At 40.4% G+C, this 23,796-nt stretch overlaps 1 protein-coding gene across 1 annotated transcript in view; it reads right to left on the reverse strand.

Annotated features, from left to right (window-relative positions):
* CDH8 (cadherin 8, type 2) overlaps positions 1 to 23,796 on the reverse strand; it is a 403,256-nt gene that overhangs the window by 119,582 nt on the left and 259,878 nt on the right. The window contains exon 8 of the mRNA XM_010833836.1: positions 10,589 to 10,725. Within this exon, the coding sequence (XP_010832138.1) occupies positions 10,589 to 10,725 (137 nt within the window). The remainder of the gene's footprint in view (positions 1 to 10,588; positions 10,726 to 23,796) is intronic.

Genomic DNA, 23,796 nt, shown 5'->3' on the forward strand with positions numbered 1-23,796 from the left:
ATTTTCACTCTTTAGGCTTTGCTTCTTTGTAACCTGCTTCTGCTTGTTCAATACAGATCAGATTAAACGATAAATGGGCTTGTTGGGTAATGAAGTGTGGGCTGGCATAATTCAGGTCTTGCCTCAGGCTCTCAGAGGGAAGAGAAGTAAAGGATCTTAGATCAGAGGGCTGGCTCCTTGTGGGGAGAGAGAGGGAACCTGGGGCTCCTCTCTGCCAGCACCTTTCTCATGGTCTCTGTCCCCGACTCTTCAGAGGGCTTAATATTCTATGGGAGAGCTTCCCCTTGAGCACAGTCAATGCCCCACAATTTTCACACAAGGAGAGCACAGTCAGTCCTGTCCTTCATGCCTCAGCTTCAGTCACTCAGGAAAGAATGACTTTAAAAACTTCAGAAAGCCATTGTGCCGATGTGCTTGTCAGCTCAAGACTTTTAACAAAGAGCTGAGTGGGATATATTAAAGCAGAGATCTTCTCCACCAATGAATCAATAATGTCTGTTTAGAGTCAGAACTCATCAGGCTAATATCTTGTGGTATTAATTCTTATTTCCTCTATTCATTCATTAACTCAGCAAACATTCACTGGGAGACCCCACAGTGCTAGGCTCCCAGGATAAAACAGTGGTTGACATCAAAGCAATAATGTCTCATGAAAACAAGAACTTTATCAATGTATTTTCAGGGAATTCCTTGGAAGCCCAGTGGTTAGGACTCAGCGCTTTGACTGCTATGGGTCTGGGTTTGATCCCCTTAGTCAGAGAACTAAGATCCCATAGGCCACAAGGTGTGGCCAAAAAAAATGTATTTTCAAAACCTCAGGCAAATAAATGGGTGTTTTAGGCCTCAACCAGTCTCTTAAAGGCAAAGAACATGGATCTTTGAGACCTGACAGCAAAGGAACTTAGCCCGGCTTGGATATCAAGAAATATTAATAATAGTATTTAAAGCTTACATGTAGGAGAAATTGTCATAGTATTATAAATGTGTTAACAGATTTATAATAAATAATACCAATTGCTACTTAAGCTGAAATTCTAAAGAATCCATAACTAATGAGTTCACAGCTGTTAGAAATGTTGTGTCCAGTCCTTTTTCTCAAATAAGTAAGGGGTTGGAGGAGAACCTTTGAGATGTACAGTACTATAATGAGAAGAGGAACCTAGAAGGGAAGTCTCTGTGTGTGTAGGCTACAGATCTGTATCATTCTCGGTCATGCATCACTAAGATTTAGCATTCCAGTCTGAAATTACTTTTTTAAAAATGAATGCCCACAATATTTGGAAATTCCACCTCCCATCAAGAGGCGACATTTATTTCTCTACTTTGTAAACCTGCTCTTGGTAACATGACCTGCTTTGACCAATGGGATTTGCAGCAAACTCCAACCAGTCCATTCTGAAGGACATCAGCCCTGGGATTTCTTTGGAAGGAATGATGATAAAGCTGAAACTCCAGTACTTTGGCCACCTCATGGGAAGAGTTGACTCATTGGAAAAGACTCTGATGCTGGGAGGGATTGGGGGCAGAAGGAGAAGGGGCCGACAGAGGATGAGATGGCTGGATGGCATCACTGACTCGATGGACATGAGTCTGAGTAACTCCGGGAGTTGGTGATGGACAGGGAGGCCTGGCGTGCTGCGATTCATGGGGTTGCAAAGAGTCGGACACGACTGAGCGACTGATCTGATCTGAGACCTGGCAAGTACTAGCTCTTCCCTGGAGTCGCAAAGAGTCGGACACACTGAACAACTAACACTTTTACTTTCACTTTCATGTGTAAGCCCAAGTGGCCGGGGGGAAAAGGGAGATCTGAATGATACATTTAGACAAAGAACTAACAGTTTATGCTTCACCTACTAGTAGGCACCAGGTTCGGTCTGGAGAAGGTCAGAGAGCAGGATGAGGATGAGGGGAGAGGGGCACTAGAGGGGGAAAGAAATGTTATTAAGTCCTTTCCATATGCCATTTTACCTGTATTATCTCATTTTGTCATAACATACTTCAAATATATCAACGGAAGCTTAAAGAGATTACATGGTGTATTCAAATCACATCTAAAGCATATTTTTGGCTGTGAAAATCTGCCTTCATAATTTGTTTTTACCTAGGCAATGGCACTCCACTCCAGTACTCCTGCCTGGAAAATCCCATGGACGGAGGAGCCTGTTAGGCTGCAATCCATGGGGTCGCTAACAGTCGGACACGACTGAGGGTCTTCACTTTCACTTTTCACTTTCATGCATTGGAGAAGGAAATGGCAACCCACTCCAGTGTTCTTGCCTGGAGAATCTCAGGGACGGGGGAGCCTGGTGGGCTGCCGTCTGTGGGGTCGGCACAGAGTCAGACACGACTGAAGCGACTTAGCAGCAGCAGCAGTAACCATTACTGCTTTCTGAGAAAGAGGTTACAACTACAACTTTGGTTTGGGTAAGAAGGAGGCTTTTAAGGCTGCCAAACTGGCCAGGACTGAGGAAAAAAGCTCCTCCTTTTGGACACATGTTTGTAGAAAATTATACCTCCCAAATCATCTTAAGATGATACTGCCTCAAAAACTCATTAATTTGTATATTCTCAAAATAAAGCTGGGTGGTTTTATCTGATGACAAGAAAGCTAAAGTTTTAGGACTATTCTCTTTAATTATACGAAGTGATAAAATTAATGTTTACTTTATAACTACTGTTATACTAATATTAACGTAAGCATTATCACCAAAACTTTACTGTGTGTTAGGAAAGATATTAGCATGTAAGCATATTCACTTCTTATCACATACCTCTAAAGGTGTTTCAATATATCCCCCATTTTAGAAATAGGGAATCTAAGCCACAGAGAGAAGTTCAGTAACTTATCCACTAAGTGAGTGTGGATGAATGAAAAAATAATGATTCCATCTAAGCAACCTGATTTATAAACTTGCTTACTTAACTCTGACTGATATCTGCATTTTCTTCCCAAGTCCACATGCTTCCTTTACTCCCAGAGAAACCACTGTTGTTGCTGTTTACTCACTAAGTTGTATCTGACTCCATTGCGACCTCACGGATGGTGGCCCACCAGGCTCCTCTGTCCAGAGTCTATCCCAGGCAAGACTACTGGAGTGGGTTGCTATTTCCTTCTCCAGGGGATCTTCCCGACCCAGGGGTGGAACTCGTATCTCCTGCATTGGCAGGTGGATTCTTTTACCACTGAGTCACCAAGGAAAACCATAACTGAGGATAAATCATCCTACTATCATCCAGTCTTTATAATCTGCTCACATATCTAGGATCTCCCCAACCTACCCCCCTCTATCCAATACCCTCAAACCTGGAGATTACCATTTGCTGTGACTAGTCAGCTTGCTACAACTTGCGCCTGAAAAGCTTGGATTACTGTTTGCTGTGTACCTCCTGTCCTTTATCTACAACTGTCTACAATAAGAGCTCCTGTCAAGGATTTGAGGAGGGTGGTTTATAAGAGAGACCAGGGCAAGACACAGGGGTAGAAGCCTCTTACGTTCTGTGTTTTTCTAGGTTAGGACTAAAGAGCTGTTAGTCATAGTGACGTCTTAAAGGAGTTCCTAGTTAAAATCTGTATCTCCAGCCTCAATCTACAGGCTTTTCCTAAATAGACTAGAACAAAAAGAAAGGCAGAGACGAAAGAGATGGGGAGGTGGTGGGAGGAGTTCGGTAGAATGGATGCATTCAAAGAGGAACAAAGAGGAGCTAAAGGAGACATCAAGTGGATAAAGGAAGTGGAGTAGTTGTCCACAAAACGGGCACGATTGTGGTTAAAACTGGTGTGAGTTACGCAGAGTGATACTCATTTGGGGCCTGCTTCTCCTCGAACTCAGAATGACACTCCCATTCTTCTCTGTCAGGAAATTCCCAGGAACCCGTAGCTTCCCCTTCACTTCCCCATAATGGATTTTCCACTTCCCTTCATTATAACCTTTATTGTTAAGAATATTTATTGTTACCTCACAGCACATGTATGCTTATCTGAGGAAGGGTATAGCCACAGAAACTTGCCATGTACCTCTGTTGCCCAAGAGTCACGTCGTTCATCTGCTGCCACAGCTTCTCTGATACTTGGGAGCCCCGTAACCACTCCAGCCCTGAACTTCACTGTCCACCTCAGACTTTAATCATTCTTTCCCTTCTGTGAGTTACCTAACTGGACAGTGGCTTCTCTCCATCTTCTTCTACTCAATTCTTTCATTATGTATTATTTCTTAAAGTGTTTCTTTGTTTCTATTCATTTATTTCTGGCTGCATCGGGTCTGAGTTGTGGCACATGGGATCCTGTGCTGCAGTGCGCATGCTTAGTCGCCCTGAGGCATATGGGATCTTTGTTCCCTGACTAAGGATCGAACCTGCAGCCCTTGCACTGGAAGGTGGACTCTTAACCCCTGGACCACCAGGAAAGTTCCTGCTTCCACTCAATTCTATACAAGGGAAGGATATTGATCTTAAAGAAACTCTAGCCCTGATTATGCCACAGGCAATACACAGAGAGATTACATCTTTTGAGCGAGATCCTGATATAAAATCTGAAGTCCTTATTAGTTCAATCAGACTCTCCAAGAATATGCCAGCTTCATTTCGAGGGCCTTCCTTTAGGCACAGATCAATCTACCATGCCTGAACCGGGGACAAAAGGAAGGTCAGTAAACAAACTTATTGGTTGTGCAGTGAAGAAACACAGCTGCACCCAGCAGTAACTCACAGGACATGATTACCAGTTTTCTTGTTGTGGGGAGGAGAAGGGATGAAAGACAATATAAGCCAAATAAATAATTTAAAATTAAGCTATTATTCAAAGCCTAAGGTTAGGGCTGTATTAACAAGAACATGTGCAATTTATTCATCAATTTCTAAAGGTTATAGATATATTTTGAGCTAAGAGGTAGAGTACCATCACTTTTAATTCAATCCTTGTGTGTATGCACGTGTGTGTGAGTGCTAAGTCGCTTCAGTTGTATCTGACTATTTGGGACTTTATGGACTGTAGCTGGCCAGGCTCCTACACCCTAAATTTAAAAGAACAATTATGATTCCCATTTCATAGATGGGAAAACTGAAAGCAAGAGAGGGGAAATATTTTGCCTAGGGTTATATGGGCAAGATGAGGCCAACTCCACTATCTCCAGGACCTAAGATTTCTCTAAACAATGAGCTCCCTATAAAGATATGTTTTTCCTAAGTAGCCTGGGTTGGACAAAGCAAATTATTGTGGCAACTGGGCCTTTTGCCAGGGAGAAACATTCCTTAAGCGCTATCAAACTAGCGTGTTCCCTGGGAGATTTAACCATCATTAGTGAAAAGCTTCATTTGCAATATTGTGTGCAGCCCACTGTAGTGGGCTAGAGCAATGCATTATCGCTAACTCAAAGAGATTAATTTAATGGGCAATTATATGCTTCCTGCTTTACAATACTTTCAGGTAACCAACAGTAGTCCACTTTCTGTAAATGTCAGCTGCCTGCTCTCAGGTACACGATGTCAGTGGGTTTCCCCACTCTCCATCCCACGTCACCACTTTCTCCGAGAAGGACACTCTAAAACTGGCAGTCAATACCTCTGAAATGCCCCTGCAGAGACTGTATTTCCCTTACCATCCCCTCCCTGCCCTGGTTTCCTTTCTCTCTCTGACAGCTGTGCTTGTTACTACGTTGCTCTCATAGGTACGTCTATACTACTCTGCCCAACCTAAATGAATCTCATGCTTCTTCTGACAAACCTTAGCTCAAATATCACCGATCACCAATAAAGACCAAACAGAAGAACATTTCACCTCTTTCTGCCTTCCTTCACAACATTAAAACAATGTTTATAATATATATTAATTGCAATAAAATTAATGGTTCCATAGATGCTCAGCAAATGCCATAACTCTGGTTTAAACACTAACCCAGGAGACTGGGGTCAGCTGGATATGTCAAGTTCTCTGTGAACTTCATTGAAAAACGTCCCCTTAAAGGCACTGTTTTCTGCTTTCTCATCTCTGTTCCTCAGTTTCCTAATCTCAAAAATGGGAATAGAATTCCAGTCTGAACAGTTCTAAAGCCTGACTTTGTCCACCAAGCCGTTTTCCTCCCTAGGGTTATAAGCGTTAGAATAGGAGGTTCTGAGTAAATGGAGGCTTGTTTTTTTCTCCACTGCACTCTTGTCCCTGTGCCAACCTTCTGCTTTGCAGAGAAGAACTATTTCATTGGCTTGCTTCAGGTAATGATATAGCAGTGTCAGAAGCTCAATTTAAGGAGGAGAAAGGAAGAAGAGAAGATACAGGAGAGGCTTCCTCCTGAAGAAGGCATCTAAGAACATGTAATCTGCAATTAAACAGCATTGATAGCAAACCTACCTCTGAACCCTTTGCTCTCCTTGAGATTCTGGGCAAGATACTTAACCTTCTGTCTGAATTTCCTTGACAGAAAAATGAATACAATAATGGTACCTATTTTCAAAGAATGACGTGAGAATTAGAAGCATCATGGGTATTACATAATACTTTTTCAGTGTTTAACTAGCTAAATTTACTTTAAGCCATCACCATCATGATACACAGCAGTTTCAAGCCTTAGGATAGTTTCAGGAGAGGGGGCTGCTGCTAGAGAAGCTACTTAGCACAGATGTGCTATACAAGCCTAATCTGCTGTTAGTACTTGGGCATCTAACTGCCAGCTCATGTAATGAGATGTGCCTGTTGATCATGATGGCAAGTTAGATCTATTACCACTGAAATACTTGGGAAATACACACAGTGAAGCATCTCAGCCTTGGTTAAGTGAATCTGACACGAGAGGATAAAGGATGACATCTCCATTCTCATTAAGAGATAACAGATGGACTTTCCTAAAATCCATTTTTTAGCTTAATTTCATTTGCTTAAATCTTTTGTCTGAAGAGATGGTGCTCTGAGAGTAATTTTAAATTGTTCTCCCTGGAATGAATATTTCTTTATCTTTATTAGAAGCTCCCCCCATGGGGTTCTATTGTCCTGGGTGGTTTTAAACATTCATCTCATCCAAATACAATAAATCTCCCTTTAATATTTTTTTCCAGGACATGATCTGCGGCTTCAGAAGATAAACATTACATGATGTGCTCAATAATAAAACCAAGTCAAAATAAGTTTCTAAGCCATTTTCATAGTAATTCCAATTTTTCTTAAGTTCTCTGTGATCTTATTATTTTGAATTCTGTAACTTAATTTTACATTTAAAATTTCTAGACTTATGCCCACCTCAGCTAGAAGGCAGTGGCACCCCACTCCAGTACTCTTGCCTGGAAAATCCCATGGACGGAGGAAACTGGTAGGCTGCAGTCCATGGGGTCGCTAAGAGTAGGGCAGGACTGAGCGACTTCCCTTTCACTTTTCACTTTTATGTATTAGAGAAGGAAATGGCAACCCACTCCAGTATTCTTGCCTGGAGAATCCCAGGGACAGAGGAGCCTAGTGGGCTGCCATCTGTGGGGTTGCACAGAGTTGGACACGACTGAAGCAACTTAGCAGCAGCAGCAGCAGCTTATATTTTACAGCTAAAATTTACAGTTCTCTTTTATACTTCCAATCTTGTTGGTTTCCCTGGTAGCTCAATCAGTGAAGAGTCTGACTGCAGTGAAGGAGACCTGGGTTCGATCCCTGGGTCAGAAAGATCCCCTGGAGAAGGAAATGGCAACCAAGTATTCTTGCCTGGAGAATCCCATGGACAGAGGAGTCTGGCAGACTACAATCTAAGGGGTCACAGGAGTTGGACACAACTGAACGACTAAGCACATACTTGTTGGTTTTAAGACAGTTACATGCAAAAATTCAAAAAGAAATGTTTAGTTTTTCAATCTCTGAGCAAAAAAAAAAAAAGATCAAAAGAAACATGCAGTAAAAGATGAGATAACTCCCACTGATGTCAACAGAATAAGGTGAGTTTGGGTTGTGTACTTTTGATTCTATAAGGTTCAAAGAAAAGCTTTGGGTTGCCATATGAACAGAACCATTTCCTGTTTGGTCTCTTTATGGAGCTAACTGTAAACTTAAGTCTGGGATATATTTCAGTGGTTTCTCTCAAGCCATAAAGGAAAAATTATCCGGTCTATATTTCAATCATTTGTAATCAATAGATGTCCACTGAAGCAGGTTTGTGGTCGCACCATCAACTGCTTTTATTCCCAGTACTCATCACCTTCTTCCTCACCTCTGTGTCATTCTTTATGGATATATCAGCAGATTTCAACCCATGTTTCATATTCAGGTGCCCCTAGAAAGAAAACTCCAAGAGGACCAGCTGTTTTTTGCCTGCGTTTCGATCACTGCTATATCCCCAGTCACTAAAACAGTACTTGGCAAGAACCAAAGACTCAATAAATAATTACTGAGTGAACGAACAAATGAATGTCTTTCCTATTGGGCTTGGTACGCTTGTCACCCTAGAGTTAACAGCTCATTACCCTGGAGCATCTGCTTTTGTATCTGTCTTCCTTACTTGTTTGTGATTCCTTGCAAATGAGTTTTTTGTTTCTGGATTGCCCCTGAAATGTTTCCTAACCACCTGTTCTGGTCATTTCCTTTTACTCTACAGAATAGAGTACATGGAGTCTTTTGATTAGGGCCTTCTTGATGAATATGTAAGTGAAGGCAGACAACTCATTAAAAAAAGTGTCTTAGATTTAGGCAAATTCAAGTAGGTTATTATGTTCAATATATGAGAAAATTATTTTAATGGTAATTATTGCCTGCATACTTTAACAATAACTATGGTCATTTAGACTGGGGATCCGAGATCTAATGCCTGATGATCTAAGGCGGAGCTGACATAGTAGATGACCTACGTAGTAGCTTACGTACGTAGTAGCTTACATACGTAGCTGACGTAATAGAAATAAAGGGCACAATAAATGTAATGAGCTTGAATTATCCCAAACCATTCCCCTTTACCCCCGATCCGTGGAAAATGTCTTCCATGAAGCCAGCCCCTGGTGCCAAAAAGGTTGGGGACCACTGCTTTAGAGCATTTTTATATAGCCTCAAGCCAATCTAAACAGATACAGTTTTTCTCAGAGGCTTAAGGGGACATACAGCTTCAACACTGTAAATTATAAATATTTCACATCTAGATGGGGTTAACATGGCTAAGAAATCAAAGCTACCAAATGAGATGCTCAATTTTCTTTATCCCTTAATGTTACAAGGGATAAACTACTAGCAGAGCAACATACTAGAGAAGAAAATGGTACTCCTAATAAGGAAAAGCACCGAAGTTTCCAAAGCGCTTCTTTTAAATCCCATATCAAGCTGTTTCTTTGCCTGCTTTGAGGTTGCCAAGAGAAACATTCTGCACTCTTGAATGGTCACTTTTTCACACAGTGGTTGTGTTTTATTTTTTGAATAAGACTCCACGGAAGACATTACCTCCACATCTCAAAGCAAGGAAAATCCAGGCCTTTCCTGAAGGTCTAGATTACTCTTCTTACAGACAAATTTATCATGAATCTCAGAGACATTGGCTGTGAAACCAGAGCAGATTTAGAGAGTGCAAAGAGCAGAGTTTAGGGCTCACATCCTTTACATATTTGTACCCATGAATCTTTTTTATTGTGAACTTTTGTTGCCTTATTCAGATTCCTTCTATCCCAGTTCCCTCAAGAATGTACTGTCATCTCCCTTGAACGTGTATAAACTGTGAAGTCTTTCATCTCCTTTACAGAAAGGAATATTCAGATAACATGCAGAATGTCTTTTGCTTGGAAATAAAATGAACATCATATCTCCTTTGCAAAGGGGATTTAATCTGTACGATTAAAAAACAAAAACAAAACTGGTGAGGCAAAGTGCAAGTTCTCCTAGACAGGAGAGCACTAAATTTCACCAAAGAGCTATTGTTTAGAGACTCCATTGTAGGGTCAGTAAGTGCGATCTGAGAAGCTGCGCTCATTAAAAATTGGCAGAAAGACTAACATATGTTATTTTAACAACCCTGGAACCTCCCCTGAAAAAAAAATAAGGCTTACATTTTCACATGTAATTTAGGAAGAATTTTATATTGAAGATGTAATTTTAAATAGTCTGTGATTACTGTGTAAAACACATTAATTCTAAAAAAAAAAAACAAACTATAATCTCATCTCCCCAAAATGATATGTATTGATACTGTAAATTTTCTTTCTATAATTTCTGCATTTATATGTGTATGTGTATATGCATAGCTTAAATGTGTGAGCAATAGTTTCTGTATTGTATATAATATAAATGTTAGTGTCCATTTAAATTATGATCTATAGTTCTTAAATTCTACTTTTACCTACCCTTTTATGCTAAATCTTTCCCATATTTTAATATGCAAAACATTGTTTTTAATGGCTGAATAATGGGTATAAAGATACAGGAATACTTGGATGTAAAAATGTTTCCTTCCCACATATATTGCAACCTTTTGGTAATTTACCACAGCGTAAGTTATTTCATGTTGAGATGAAGCATTCCAAGTCTCCTTGGAAACAAAAGTTCTAATGCCAAAATATCTAAAAGAAACAGGACCACTTCTTGTATGATCCCTAGGCATAAACTGCACGCAGGCACACAAGGAAGAAATGAACAAACCCAGGCACTTACTGATTTCGGTAGCAATGATTGTTATGTTGTGCCACACACTTAATTCTCTGTCCAGTGGTGTTGCAAGCGTTATCTTCCCATCATCAGCATTAATGTTGAATTGTCTCTCCAGGTCAGTGTGCCGGTCGATGGAAAACCTGCAAAACAGACACATCTGTAATCTACTTCAAAGTTTATATGATCCATACATTCCACAGCAGACCTTTAGTAATCCTTAGAGAGCCACAGTTGTGAAGCGAAATGAATTGGTAAACTCAATGGCATCCTAATTTGTAAAACAAAACGACTGAATGAGGCACAAGAAACTTAATAATTATTGCCCAAGGAGTCATTAGCTACATATGCAACATGGAGGTCATAAACTGCCATCAGTTTCAATAGGTAACATCTTCAAAAATGGCTGCTGATGAAGAATTAATTGGACAATCCATCACTTTTATTGGACAGCTTATGATAATTAGCAGTTGCCACAAAATACCATATAAAACAATGAACTCAAATCCAAAGGAGGATGGTGCTAGACAGCAAATTATTTATGGTAGGTCCAAGGAAATGTGTGTTTGTGTTAAACTTAGATTTGACTGCACAAAAGGTATGTGTTTTTGTTGCTGTTGGTTTGTTTTGTTATCATTTTAAGTAAGGTATATATTTAGGTTTCCTATTCATCTCTGTCCATAGAAATCAGATGCTTTCTGATTCTCTGGTAAATAATTTTTTAAAATTGGTCTAGATATTTTAGCAGATTTAAAACTTTAATGGGCAGGTTAGTAGTTCTGTTGAGAAAACTTTTGGATAAGGCAGACATTAAGATGCTCTATGTCTATAGCCAAGTGCTTCTCGGGAACACTAAGTAACAAGATCATACAGGAATTACTTTTTTTTACCACATTTACTAATATCTTAAGAAACACAAGGCATGATTAGAAAAACTGGCATGATTGGAAAAACTTTATTCCACAAATAAGCAGTGGAATAAAGTAAAACAGAATGAAATGGAGGTTCAAATAAGGATTGTGCGTGTATGCTAAGTCACTTCAGTCATGTCTGACTCTTTGCAACCCTAAAGACTATAGCCTTTGACTGTGTGGATCACAAGAAACTGTGGGAAATTCTGAAAGAGACGGGAATACCAGACCACCTGACCTGCCTCTTGAGAAATTTGTATGCAGGTCAGGAAGCAACAGTTAGAACTGGACATGGAACAACAGACTGGTTCCAAATAGGAAAAGGAGAACGTCAAGGCTGTATATTGTCACCCTGCTTATTTAACTTCTATGCAGAGTATATCATGAGAAACACTGGGCTGGAAGAAGCATGAGCTGGAATCAAGATTGCTGGGAGAAATATCAATAACCTCAGATATGCAGATGACACCATCCTTATGGCAGAAAGTGAAGAGGAACTAAAAAGCCTCTTGATGAAAGTGAAAGTGGAGGGTGAAAAAGTTGGCTTAAAGCTCAACATTCAGAAAACAAAGATCATGGCATCTAGTCCCATCATCATGGGAAATAGATGGGGAAACAGTGGAAACAGTGTCAGACTTTATTTTGGGGGGCTCCAAAATCACTGCAGATGGTGATTGCAGCCATGAAATTAAAAGACGCTTACTCCTTGGAAGAAAAGTTATGACCAACCTAGATAGCATATTGAAAAGCAGAGACATTACTTTGCCAACTAAGGTCCATCTAGTCAAGGCTATGGTTTTTCCAGTGGTCATGTATGGATGTGAGAGTTGGACTGTGAAGAAAGCTGAGTGCTGAAGAATTGATGCTTTTGAACTGTGGTGTTGGAGAAGACTCTTGAGGGTCCCTTGGACTGCAAGGAGATCCAACCAGTCCATTCTGAAGGAGATCAGCCCTGGGATTTCTTTGGAAGGACTGATGCTAAAGCTGAAACTCCAGTACTTTGGCCACCTCATGCGAAGAGTTGACTCATTGGAAAAGACTCTGATGCTGGGAGGGATTGGGGGCAGGAGGAGAAGGGGACAACAGAGGATGAGATGGCTGGATGGCATCACTGACTCAATGGACGTGAGTCTGAGTGAACTCCAGGTGTTGGTGATGGACAGGGAGGCCTGGCGTGCTGCAATTCATGGGGTCGAAAAGAGTCGGACACGACTGAGGGACTGAACTGAACTGAACTGAGACTAGGCCCACTAGGCTCTTCTGTCCATGGAATTCTCCAGGCAAGAATATTGGAGTGGGTTGCCATGCCCTTCTCCACAGGATCTTCATGACCCAGGGATCAAGCCCGTGTCTCTTACGTCTCCTGCATTGGCAGGCAGGTTCTTTACCACTAGTGCCACCTGGGAAACCCTCAAAGAACTCCCCCAAATTTTTATGTTAAAACCCTAATTCCTAATGTGTGATAGCATTTGGAAATAAGGCCTTTAGGAGGTAATTAGGGTTAGAATAAGTCATTAGAATAGGGCTCTCCTGTGGGATTAATGATCTTATTTAAAAAAAAAAAAAGAAGAAGGGGACATAGGCTGTCTCCTTTCTGCTCTCTGCCAAGGAGGATTCAAGAAGACAACCATACCAGAAAATGTGCCCTCACCATACAGTGGATCTGCTGGTACCTTGATCTTGGACTTCCCAGCTCCCAGAAACTGTGAGAAACAGATTTTTGGTGTTTAATCCACCCCATCTAGGATACTCTGTATCTAAGAAGCCCAAACTAAGACCAAGGTCACGTGCAATCCCATCTAGGAGGCAGGACTGAGGAAACCTTTCATGGTTTAGGGGAACTCCTAAGAACTATACATGAAATCTGTTTATTGGTACCCATTAATACTAAATACGAAACATGCTCCATGGCTATTTGCAGCTAAGCGTATTTTCCTTTTCTATGGTTTTTATGAACATTTATTATATCATCAAGAATAAAACTATATTATAAGAAAAAAAATAAAATCTCCCATAATTTTGTATCTGTAGGTTTGTACTGTTAACATTTTAGTGGATTTCATTGCAAACATATAAACAGGTACTTTATGCTTATCTGTCTATGCATATATACTTATTTGTATCTATATCTAACTCCAGGAAATAGTGAGAGGGAAGCCTGACATGCTGCAGTTCATGGGGTCGCAAAGAATCGGACACAATCTAGCAACTGAATAACAACAACAACAACAAAGGGGGATGGGTAAATGGATGGATAGCAGACAGACAGACATATAGGGATATGGATAACTCCTTGCTCCTCTTAGCTGTATCTTCTCATTAGAAATGGCATGCATGCTCCTTATCAGTTCAGTTCAGTCGCTCAGCCATGCCCGACTCACTGCGACTGCTTATACCAGATGCAGATATTAAGAAAAAAGACATTCCTGTAAATCCTCTACACCAATCACAAGCATCATTAGACATTCTGGAATAATATTAAAAAGTACTTAATTTTATTGACAGGATCTTCTTCCCTGTAGCTCAGACGGTAAAGAATCCGCTTGCGATCCAGGAGACCCAGGTTCAATCCCTGGGTCGGGAAGATCCCCTGGAGAAGAGAATGGCAACCCACTCCAGTATTCTTGCCTGGAGAATCCCATGGACAGAGAAGCCTGGCAGGCTACAGTCCATGGGGTCACAAAGAGTCAGACATGACTGAGCTACTAACACTACTACTACTAATTTTATTGACAACAGTATGTTGCTAAATTCCTTGATAAAACCATGTACTAAGAGATCATAACTCCAGGTATAATAAAGACTTGCTGCTGCTGCTGATGCTAAGTCACTTCAGTTGTGTCCGACTCTGTGCGACCCCACAGACGGCAGACCACCAGGCTCCCCTGTCCCTGGGATTCTCCAGGCAAGCACTGGAGTGGGTTGCCATTTCCTAATAAAGACTTAGATATAAAGAAAATAAATACACTGACTTGCATCTATACACCAGGAATTTATAAAACAATCCCTTGCCTAACCCCCAGGATAATTAGAGAAATTCAGAATGGATTTAAGAACCTAGAGACATAGCTGAATTAACAGTGCTTGCAAAATAATCCTGAACATGAGGAAGTAAGTGTTCACTGCAAAACATCTGAATCTGTTGTATTACTGAAAAAAAGACTAAAAATCATTATCCTGGGGAACAATGATTGTTGATTAGACCAATGAGGTTCCACGTTTAACTGTAAAATAATAGGCATGTGTTTTGCTCCAGATATCATGAACACTCTGTTAAAAGATCTAAGTGATGTCCAGAGGATTAATTATCACTATCTGCATCATATTCATAAATAAACTTTGCATGCACTGCTGGGTTCTAATAATTTTATTATCACACTGCTGATATTTCACACATTCATGCATCTGCCAATTTCCCAGAGGCCACAGAAAACGAGGTTGGAAACACACTCCATGGCTATTTGACTGCTGTCCAGTAAATGCCTAGAACTTCTGGCCTAGAAGAAGCGCTGGGAACAATGACAGAGTTTTGGAAGCTGTTTGTGTAATCCCTTATTTAAAACTGTACCATGCAACCTTGACATTGGAATAAATTATATCTCTATTATTTATATATTGTTGTTTCTAGGATAATTAATAAATACCCCGAGCCTCAGTTTCTTCACTGGCCAAATATAATACTCAAATCACAGGTCTGGTTGTGAAGATTAAAAATGAAACATAAATCAGTCTTTGGTAATTAGTAAGTGCTGAAGATATGTTCATCATCACCACATCACGATAATAACATCATGTCCCATTAAATGAAGCTTCATAAATTTTCCTACTCGGAAGGTGGTGGAGAAGGCCCCTTTCTTACCAGTTTATAAATAGCATAAATGTGGAAAAAACATTTGGGTGTTATTTAACTCCCATAACTCTAAAAGAGACAGGGATATTTTTCTCATTTTTTAAAGATCAGCTCATGACGGACTTTATGAGGTGAGTCATAAGAATTTATAAAATACAGCCCTTTAGTAAGATCAGAGGTAAGATTGTCATAACATTACAAGATAACACAATGGGAGGAACTTGATGGGGGGAAAAAAAAACAGCTTAAAATTCAGTTTAAAGTCTACCTCGACTGTATAAAGAAGCCTCTTGCTCCCTTTGTACACATTTTGCATATTTTATAGCCTAGTAGACTTCATGGTAAAGGCTGCCCAGAACTGCTAAATAGTTCAAAAATTCAGACTTAGCACAGTCAATAAGCACGCATTAAACACCAAATGTATACCAGGCACAGTGCTAGATGCCTCTTTCTTTTTGCATCTTTCTCTCTTTGGTGTCTTATAAAATGAACAAAAGAAAAATCACAGGTGTGATTTCATCGTGTTATTAATCATTTTGTGCCTTTGTTACCTAATCTGTTAAATGGGAATTAGAATAGGTTTTGTGAGATGTAGACGAGGTAATACCTATAGAGCACTTATTCAGTGCCTGGCACATATAATAATAAATATCTATTGAAAATCTCTAATGTTGTCATTACTCATCTGGAAACAGTAGGTTTCTACTCATGAATCCCAGGCCTCTCTTCACGTTTAAGCCAGCCTTCCTGTTACTCCTTGATTCTCTTTCCCTATACCAGTTCATCTGGGTTCTCATACCCCTGGAAGCAGAAGCATGGAGGGTATCACTTTAAGTGACAAACTAAAGCCAAGGAGAAGGAGCATGTGGAGAGGCTCTTACTTGCACTTCTAGCATCATTTTAGCGTCCATTTTTCTGCCACCTTTTCTGACCAAATCTCCATCCCATGAACTGACTGTTCCAAGTTCAAAGCATTATTGGACACATTCACTTTTTATTCATGTTGAATAACATATGAGTGTTTGTTATCATAGTTAAAATTAAGTACATTTTAACACAAGTTTGGATTAAAAAAAAAAAAAAAAACTGCACTCCACATGCCATTTTTAGCAATGCTCTCAGAAGATGCTTGCTCCCCACAAATAGCTATGCCTCTCCATTGCTAGTTGCAAAGATTCAGCTTGCTTTCCTGTGGTCCTTTAGCTGCCACCATCCACTCGGCTGTTTCAGTTTCTCCTCTCATCTTCTATTCATTGCACTCTATGACACAGCTCCATCAGAGTAATAAAGGGAAGTGAAGTGTAGTTGCTCAGTCATGTCTGACTCTTTGCGACACCATGGACCCCATTTTCCAGGCAAGAATACTGGAGTGGGTTGCTACTTCCTTCTCCAGAGGATCTTCCCAACCCAGGGATTGAACCTGGGTCTCCCGCATTGTAGGCAGACACTTTACCATCTAAGCCACCAGGGAAGGGAAACCACAGTCAATTACGGGGCTTCCCAGGTGGCACTAGGGTAAAGAACCCACCCACCCGCCAACACAGGAAACAAAATGAGACATGAGTCCGATCCCTGGGTCAGGAAGATTCCCTGGAGGAGGGCATTGGCAATCCACTCCAGGACTCTTGCCTGGAAAATCCCATGGATGGAGGAGCCTGGTAGGCTGCAGTCCATGGGGTCACTAAGAGTCGGACACGACTGAGTGACTTCACTTTCACTTTTCACTTTCATGCATTGGAGAAGAAAATGGCAACCCAGTCCAGTGTTCTTGCCTGGAGAATCCCAGGGACTGGGGAGCCTGGTGGGCTGCCATCTATGGGGTCACACAGAGTCACACAACTGAAGCAACTTAGCAGCAGCAGCAGCATTCTTGCCTGGAGAATCCCATGGAGAAGCCTGGTGGGCTACAGTCCATAGGGAGGGCAGAGAGTCAGACACGACGGAAGCAACTGAGCACATGTGCGTGCACACTCAGTTACAAGACTTGGATACAGACTGTTTTCTTACACCAATTAACAGAGAATAATTTCAAAGAGAAACAGGGTGGATTAAATTAACTGCAAACCCGAAGGAAAGACTTAATTTTTTAGAATACCGTGTACCAGGCAAGTTCTTCAGATGTCATGATTTTGCATAGATGTCTCAGAACTAGAAGTAAGCCACACTGTTTTCTAGGATTCCCAGTATCTATCTGAATAGCAGCAGATAAAGTGGAAGAAACAGAAACCAGATAACCTTCAGTGGAATCTCACCGGTGAGATCTCACTGAAACAATGTAATTGGTCATAATCTCATAGGCTCATCTATAAATAGGAGAAAGGATCTATTAATATTTCACAAAATGGTTCTCTGCAATAAATGAATGGATACATGACTCAGATACAGCAAAGTAATTGGTTAATTAATAGGCGATTCTTTAAGCCCAGAATGACTGAAAATGAATAATTAGAAATAGAAAGATATAAATAAAATCGACCATTCACATCCTTTAGTAGTTTCCCAAGTGATACTAGAAAAATATTCCAAATCTGTCATGTGCATGAGTGCCTGCTAAGTCGTGTCTGACTCTGTGCAACTCTGTGGACGGCAGCCTGCCAGTCTCCTCTATCCATGGGGTTCTCCATGTAAGAATCCTGGAGTGTGTTGCCATGTCGTCCTCCAGGGGATCTTCCTGACCCAGGAATCCTACCCACATCTCTTACATCCCCAGCATTGGCAGGAAGGTTCCTTACCACTAGCACTACTTGGGAAGCCCAATCTCTTCATAGTGTTAGTCTATACCAGCCATCACCTTTTTCAAAATAGACTCTGAGCTGAAGAGGCTACTGGGTTTCTTTGCTTAGTGCTCATCCACAAGGAGCCTTTGGGACCTGACCCGAGTCTTCACTGATCTTCTCTTCCTTAAGGTTGTCCTCCCTATTATTCTACAATTAAGCATTTGCTGGACTTTTGCTCTTTAAAACAGGAAGAGATTGTTTGATTCTTATAACATCACATTGGTTGGAATTTTGTACTACAGTTATTCCGTAACTCCCTGTTGGAAAGATGCACAAGCTTTCATTGAGCGTGGGTTGTTATTATGTAGGAAACATGGTGCTAAAGAAGTATGAGGAAAGGAGTAAATGGGATAAGAACAGAAGAAAAAAAGAAGAGTGAATTTGGTTCCCACTGTATCTACAGAAAAGTTCAATGTCTTCTAATTTGCATCTTAAAAGTCATAGGGTTTGTATCTCCGGTATTAAAGTCATTTTAATTTCTTTTTTTATTCACAAAAATGTTATTATTAACATAGTTGTTAAATTATATAAATTCTGTGCTGACTTGAACATTTCTCAGAATATTTTCAGGGTTTTAAAAATCATCAGTTTAAAAAATTAATTTATTTATTTTCAGTTCAGTTCAGTTCAGTTGCTCAGTGGTGTCCGACTCTTTGTGACCCCATGAATCACAGCACACCAGGCCTCCCTGTATATCACTGACTCCCAGAGTTCACTCAGACTCACGTCCATCGAGTCCATGGTGCCATCCAGCCATCTCATTCTCTGTCGTCCCCTTCTCCTCCTGCCCCCAATCCCTCCCAGCATCAGAGTCTTTTCCAATGAGTCAACTCTTCGCATGAGGTGGCCAAAGTACTGGAGTTTCAGCTTCAGCATCATTCCTTCCAAAGAACACCCAGGGCTGATCTCCTTTAGAATGGACTGGTTGGATCTCCTTGCAGTCCAAGGGACTCTCAAGAGTCTTCTTCAACACCACAGTGCAAAAGCATCAATTCTTTGGTGCTCAGCTTTCTTCACAGTCCAACTCTCACATCCATACATGACCACTGGAAAAACCATAGCCTTGACTAGATAGAACTTTGTTGGCAAAGTAATGTCTCTGCTTTTCAACTTGCTATCTAGGTTGACATAACTTTCCTTCCAAGGAGTACGCATCTTTTAATTTCATGGCTGCAATCACCATCTGCAGTGATTTTGGAGCCCCCCAAAATAAAGTCTGACACTGTTCCCACTGTTTCCCCATCTATTTCCCATGAAGTGATGGGACCAGATGCCATGATCTTCGTTTTCTGAATGTTGAGCTTTAAGCCAACTTTTTCACTCTCCTCTTTCACTTTCATCAAGAGGCTTTTTAGTTCCTCTTCACTTTCTGCCATAAGGGTGGTGTCATCTGCATATCTGAGGTTATTGATATTTCTCCCGGCAATTTTGATTCCAGCTTGTGCTTCTTCCAGCCCAGCATTTCTCATGATGTACTCTGCATAGAAGTTAAATAAGCAGGGTGATAGTATACAGCCTTGACGTACTCCTTTCCCTATTTGGAACCAGTCTGTTGTTCCATGTCCAGTTCTAACTGTTGCTTCTGAGCTGCTTATAGGTTTCTCGAGAGGCAAGTCAGGTGGTCTGGTATTCCCATCTGTTTCAGAATTTTCCACAGTTTATTGTGATCCACACAGTCAAAGGCTTTGGCATAGTCAATAAAGCAGAAATAGATTGGAAGCTAATTACTTTAAAATTGTTGTGGTTTTTGCAATACATCAACATGAATCAGCCACAGGTGTACATGTGTCCCATCATCCTGAACCCTGAAGTCTTCATTTTAATTTCTTGAAAATACGCATCTGTTGGATTTGCTGTTCTTTTACAGATTTACTTAAGATGCCTTTGAGACAACAGAACTCATTCAAAGAGACTAGAATATATTTTGGAGAGTCATCTTTTTGCCACAATAAGAAGGAAGTTCTTAACACAGTAGGGCATGGTATGTGAGAAAACAGGCTTCTTGGACCATGTTATTAATAACATCAATCCTAATGATGGCAATTTTGCAAATAGACATTCTCATTCTATAACAATGAAGATGGTTTAGAAACTGCATCACCTATGCAGTTTCACAGAATATTCACAGATACCCTATTTCAACTTTCCCATTCTATTCCAACAACTATCCTGGTTTGCTTCAATCTTGCTGCTGCTGCTGCTGCTAAGTCGCTTCAGTTGTGTCTGACTCTATGCGACCCCATAGACGGCAGCCCACCAGGCTCCCCCGTGCCTGAGACTCCCCAGGCAAGAACAATGGAGTGGGTTGCCATTTCCTTTTCCAGTGTGTGAAAGTGAAAAGTGAAAGTGAAGTCGCTTAGTCATGTCTGACTCTTAGGGACCCCACAGACTACAGCCCACCAGGCTCCTCCATCCATGGAATTTTCCAGGCAAGATTATTGGAGTGGGGTGCCATTGCCTTCTCCGCTAATATTCCTCTAACCTATAGTAGTATGTCTTAGAAATGAATGCTAACGACTTCATCATTGTACTTTGTGAAGTTAAGGCTATGGATGCGAGGAAATTCCTACCTAGATGCTTAGCACTTTGTTGGGGATCTAATTTAACCTACCGCTCTCTGACTCTGAGCACAAACTTTGTCACCAGTTCACTCAATCAAGAGTAGTTTGCAGAGGTCAGAAGTTAATATTAGAAGAGATCACTATTGCAGTGATTGAGAATAGGTCAAAATGGGCAACTGGATATTATTATATTGGAAAATAGCACCCTTTCTATTGCATTGCTGCAATATACAACTTTTACCTGAATCATAGTGAAGTGAAGTCGCTCAGTCGTGCCTGACTCTTTGGGACCCCATGGATAGTAGCCTGCACCAAGCTCCTCCGTCCATGGGATTTTCAAGGCAAGAAGTACTGGAGTGGGTTGCCATTTCCTTCTCCAACCTGAATCATATGTTTACTCAATTATCACAGCCCAACTATTTACATTTCATACCAATATTTGGCACAAAATCCTGTATCTTGTTTGTGTGTGTATAAGACAGATTTTACCATCAACATATAAATATTATATGTATATATACATTCATTCATTTGTTCATTTAAAGCATCTCCTACTCGCTCTTCCCAATCTTGCCCCTATATGACACACCTACAGAGACCCTCTGTCCCTACTGAATTTCTGTTTCTTGTTTGCAATAAAGAACATCAAACTCTGATAATATCAAGAGTATTTTAAGGATGATCAGCACCAAGCTTTCAATATCAAGGAGTCTTTTTCACTCCCAGTGACTTGTGTCAGAAAGGAAGAATGTAAATTAAAGTCTGGAATGTGCACAGGAAGCTACACCAGTTATCTTAATAATCAGGTAAAGATAAATAATTTTCTCTCAAAAGTTACTCTGGACTATATTATTACTAATACAGTATTTGTGAAACACCTGATGATTTTTCAAGAGGAAGACCCTTTTCTTCCTAATGTCTCCTCTAGGCCAATTTATAGATCTATCCTTAGTTTCTTCATCTGAAAAATGAGAACAATAGACTACCTTCTTTTAAAGTTTAAGGTAAATCCCCTTAGGTAATGCATTGTAAATTTCCTTTTGATTTTTTTTTTAGATTGTTGTTGTGGATCATTGTTAAAGTCTATATTGAATTTGTTATAATACTGCTTCTGTCATGTTTTGTTTTTTTTGGCTGCAACGTATGTGGGATGTTAGCTTCCCTATCCCTAATCAAGCCTGCACCCCCTGCAATGGAAGGCAAAGTCTTAACCACGGGACTGCTAGGGATGTCCTCCTTTTGCTTTTTAAATGTGGTTTCATACTGAATATTTATCGTTATTTCTAGTTAGACACTCTGACAAATGTCTAGGTATTTTTAAACAACAATAATAACATATTTGAAAGATTCTGATGTTGTTTAGTCACCAAGGTGTGTCGGATCCTTCACGATCCCTTGGACTGCAGACACCAGGCTTCCCTGTCCCTCAAAGGATGAAGCAGATCCACCTACAATAATCATCCTTAGATACCTTCACTTACTTAGGGTCACATATAGAAATCTCAGATGCTAAATCTGTTGGTTTAGAGAATGTCCCATTTTCTGAGCATGCATTTTGTTTTATAGTTTGTTCCACTCATACCTTAAAAAGATACCATCATAAAGCCAAAGTCCTACATGTAAATTTCTGCAGTCACAAGACCAAAATTAGTGTGTCCCAGATAAAATCTAATTCATGATTAATTATTTAATATTTACATAATATCTTTAGAGAAATTCTAATTTTCTCCCTGAGTCATCAAAATAATCATTTATAACTGAGAACTCTAAATCCAATATGATGACAAAAATATGAAAAAAGTGAATGCTTTACATAAAAGATTAATGTAAATTTTTAATTTTTTATCTAATTCCATAAAGGCTTAGTGACTGCTTCTTTTGGTCAAGTATGATGCTAAATGCTTGAACAAAGCCTCCTCTCAGACACACTGGTTGTGTTTTTCTCATTTCTTACAATGAAAAGTGGCAAGCACTGTAATAAAGTCATTGTTATACTGCAGTTAGAAAGGGGCCCCAGATGTGCTTGGGAAAGGGGAGGGTGGTCAAAGATGACACCACAGTGCGGCAGCATCTGTGTGGGGACAGGAAGAATGAGTAGGGGTTTTCCAGGTAGAGTATGTAGGAAGAGCATTCCCAGCAGAAAGGAATACATGAAGAAAATCTTGGGTTTGTTTAGGAAACGATAGAATTAAGGACCAGGCTGGGCATGGTGAGAGCTAAGGTCTGACAGATGAGCAACCTGCCCTTTCATTCCCATCCTTCCTTTCATCTTGTCCCTTCCATCCCTCTTTCCTTCACTCTTTACTATTTCTTATATACAAGGCATTGTGTTAGTTGCCAAGACAGACATGGCCTTCCTTTCATGTAACTGAGTCTACGTGTAGAGAAAGACAATGAAAGGAAATAAGATTTTTAAAGCTTACAGTGATGTATTCTTGAAAAAGAAAAGGGATGAGATGTATAAAATGTTATTAAAATACTCCTGTCAAAAGAAACAGCAAATATGAAAGGTCAGTTAGGAATATGGTCAGTATTTTTAACGACTAACAAATGACAGGATTGTTGAAATTCAGGATTCAGTGTGGGGGCGGGCATCGGGAAGGACCTTGGAAACCATGTTGAAGAATTAAGTTTTTTCACTTGCAGGAAATGAGGAACCACTTGAACAAAATACAGGAGGAGAATGACATGATCTAAACCACAGCTGGATTCCACAGGACTTTCTGTATTGTACAAATGTGCTTTGTCCAAGACGGTAAGCGTTAGCTCTATGTGGCTATGTAGCCCTTGAAATCTAGCTAGTGTGACTGAGAAATTGAAATCATGATTATATTTAGTTTAATTCATTTTATTTCCATTCAAAGAGCCACATGTGGCTAGTGGCTACCATATCAGCACAGATCTAAACTGAGTTAGAGATCACTGGGGCAGCCGTGTGGATACCAAAGGGCAGGAGACAAGCACACAGGGCTGCTGTAACTGCTCACCTTAAAGAGGACAGTGTTTGGGACTCCCCTGGTGGGCCACTGGTTAAGAATCTGCTTCTTCATGGGGCCCAGGTTCTATTCCGGGTTGGGGATCTAAGATCCCTGCAAGGCACAGTGCAGCAAAAAAA

This window comes from Bison bison, unplaced genomic scaffold (assembly GCF_000754665.1).
Source record: "Bison bison bison isolate TAMUID 2011002044 unplaced genomic scaffold, Bison_UMD1.0 scf7180017863938, whole genome shotgun sequence".
Lineage (NCBI taxonomy): Eukaryota > Metazoa > Chordata > Mammalia > Artiodactyla > Bovidae > Bison > Bison bison.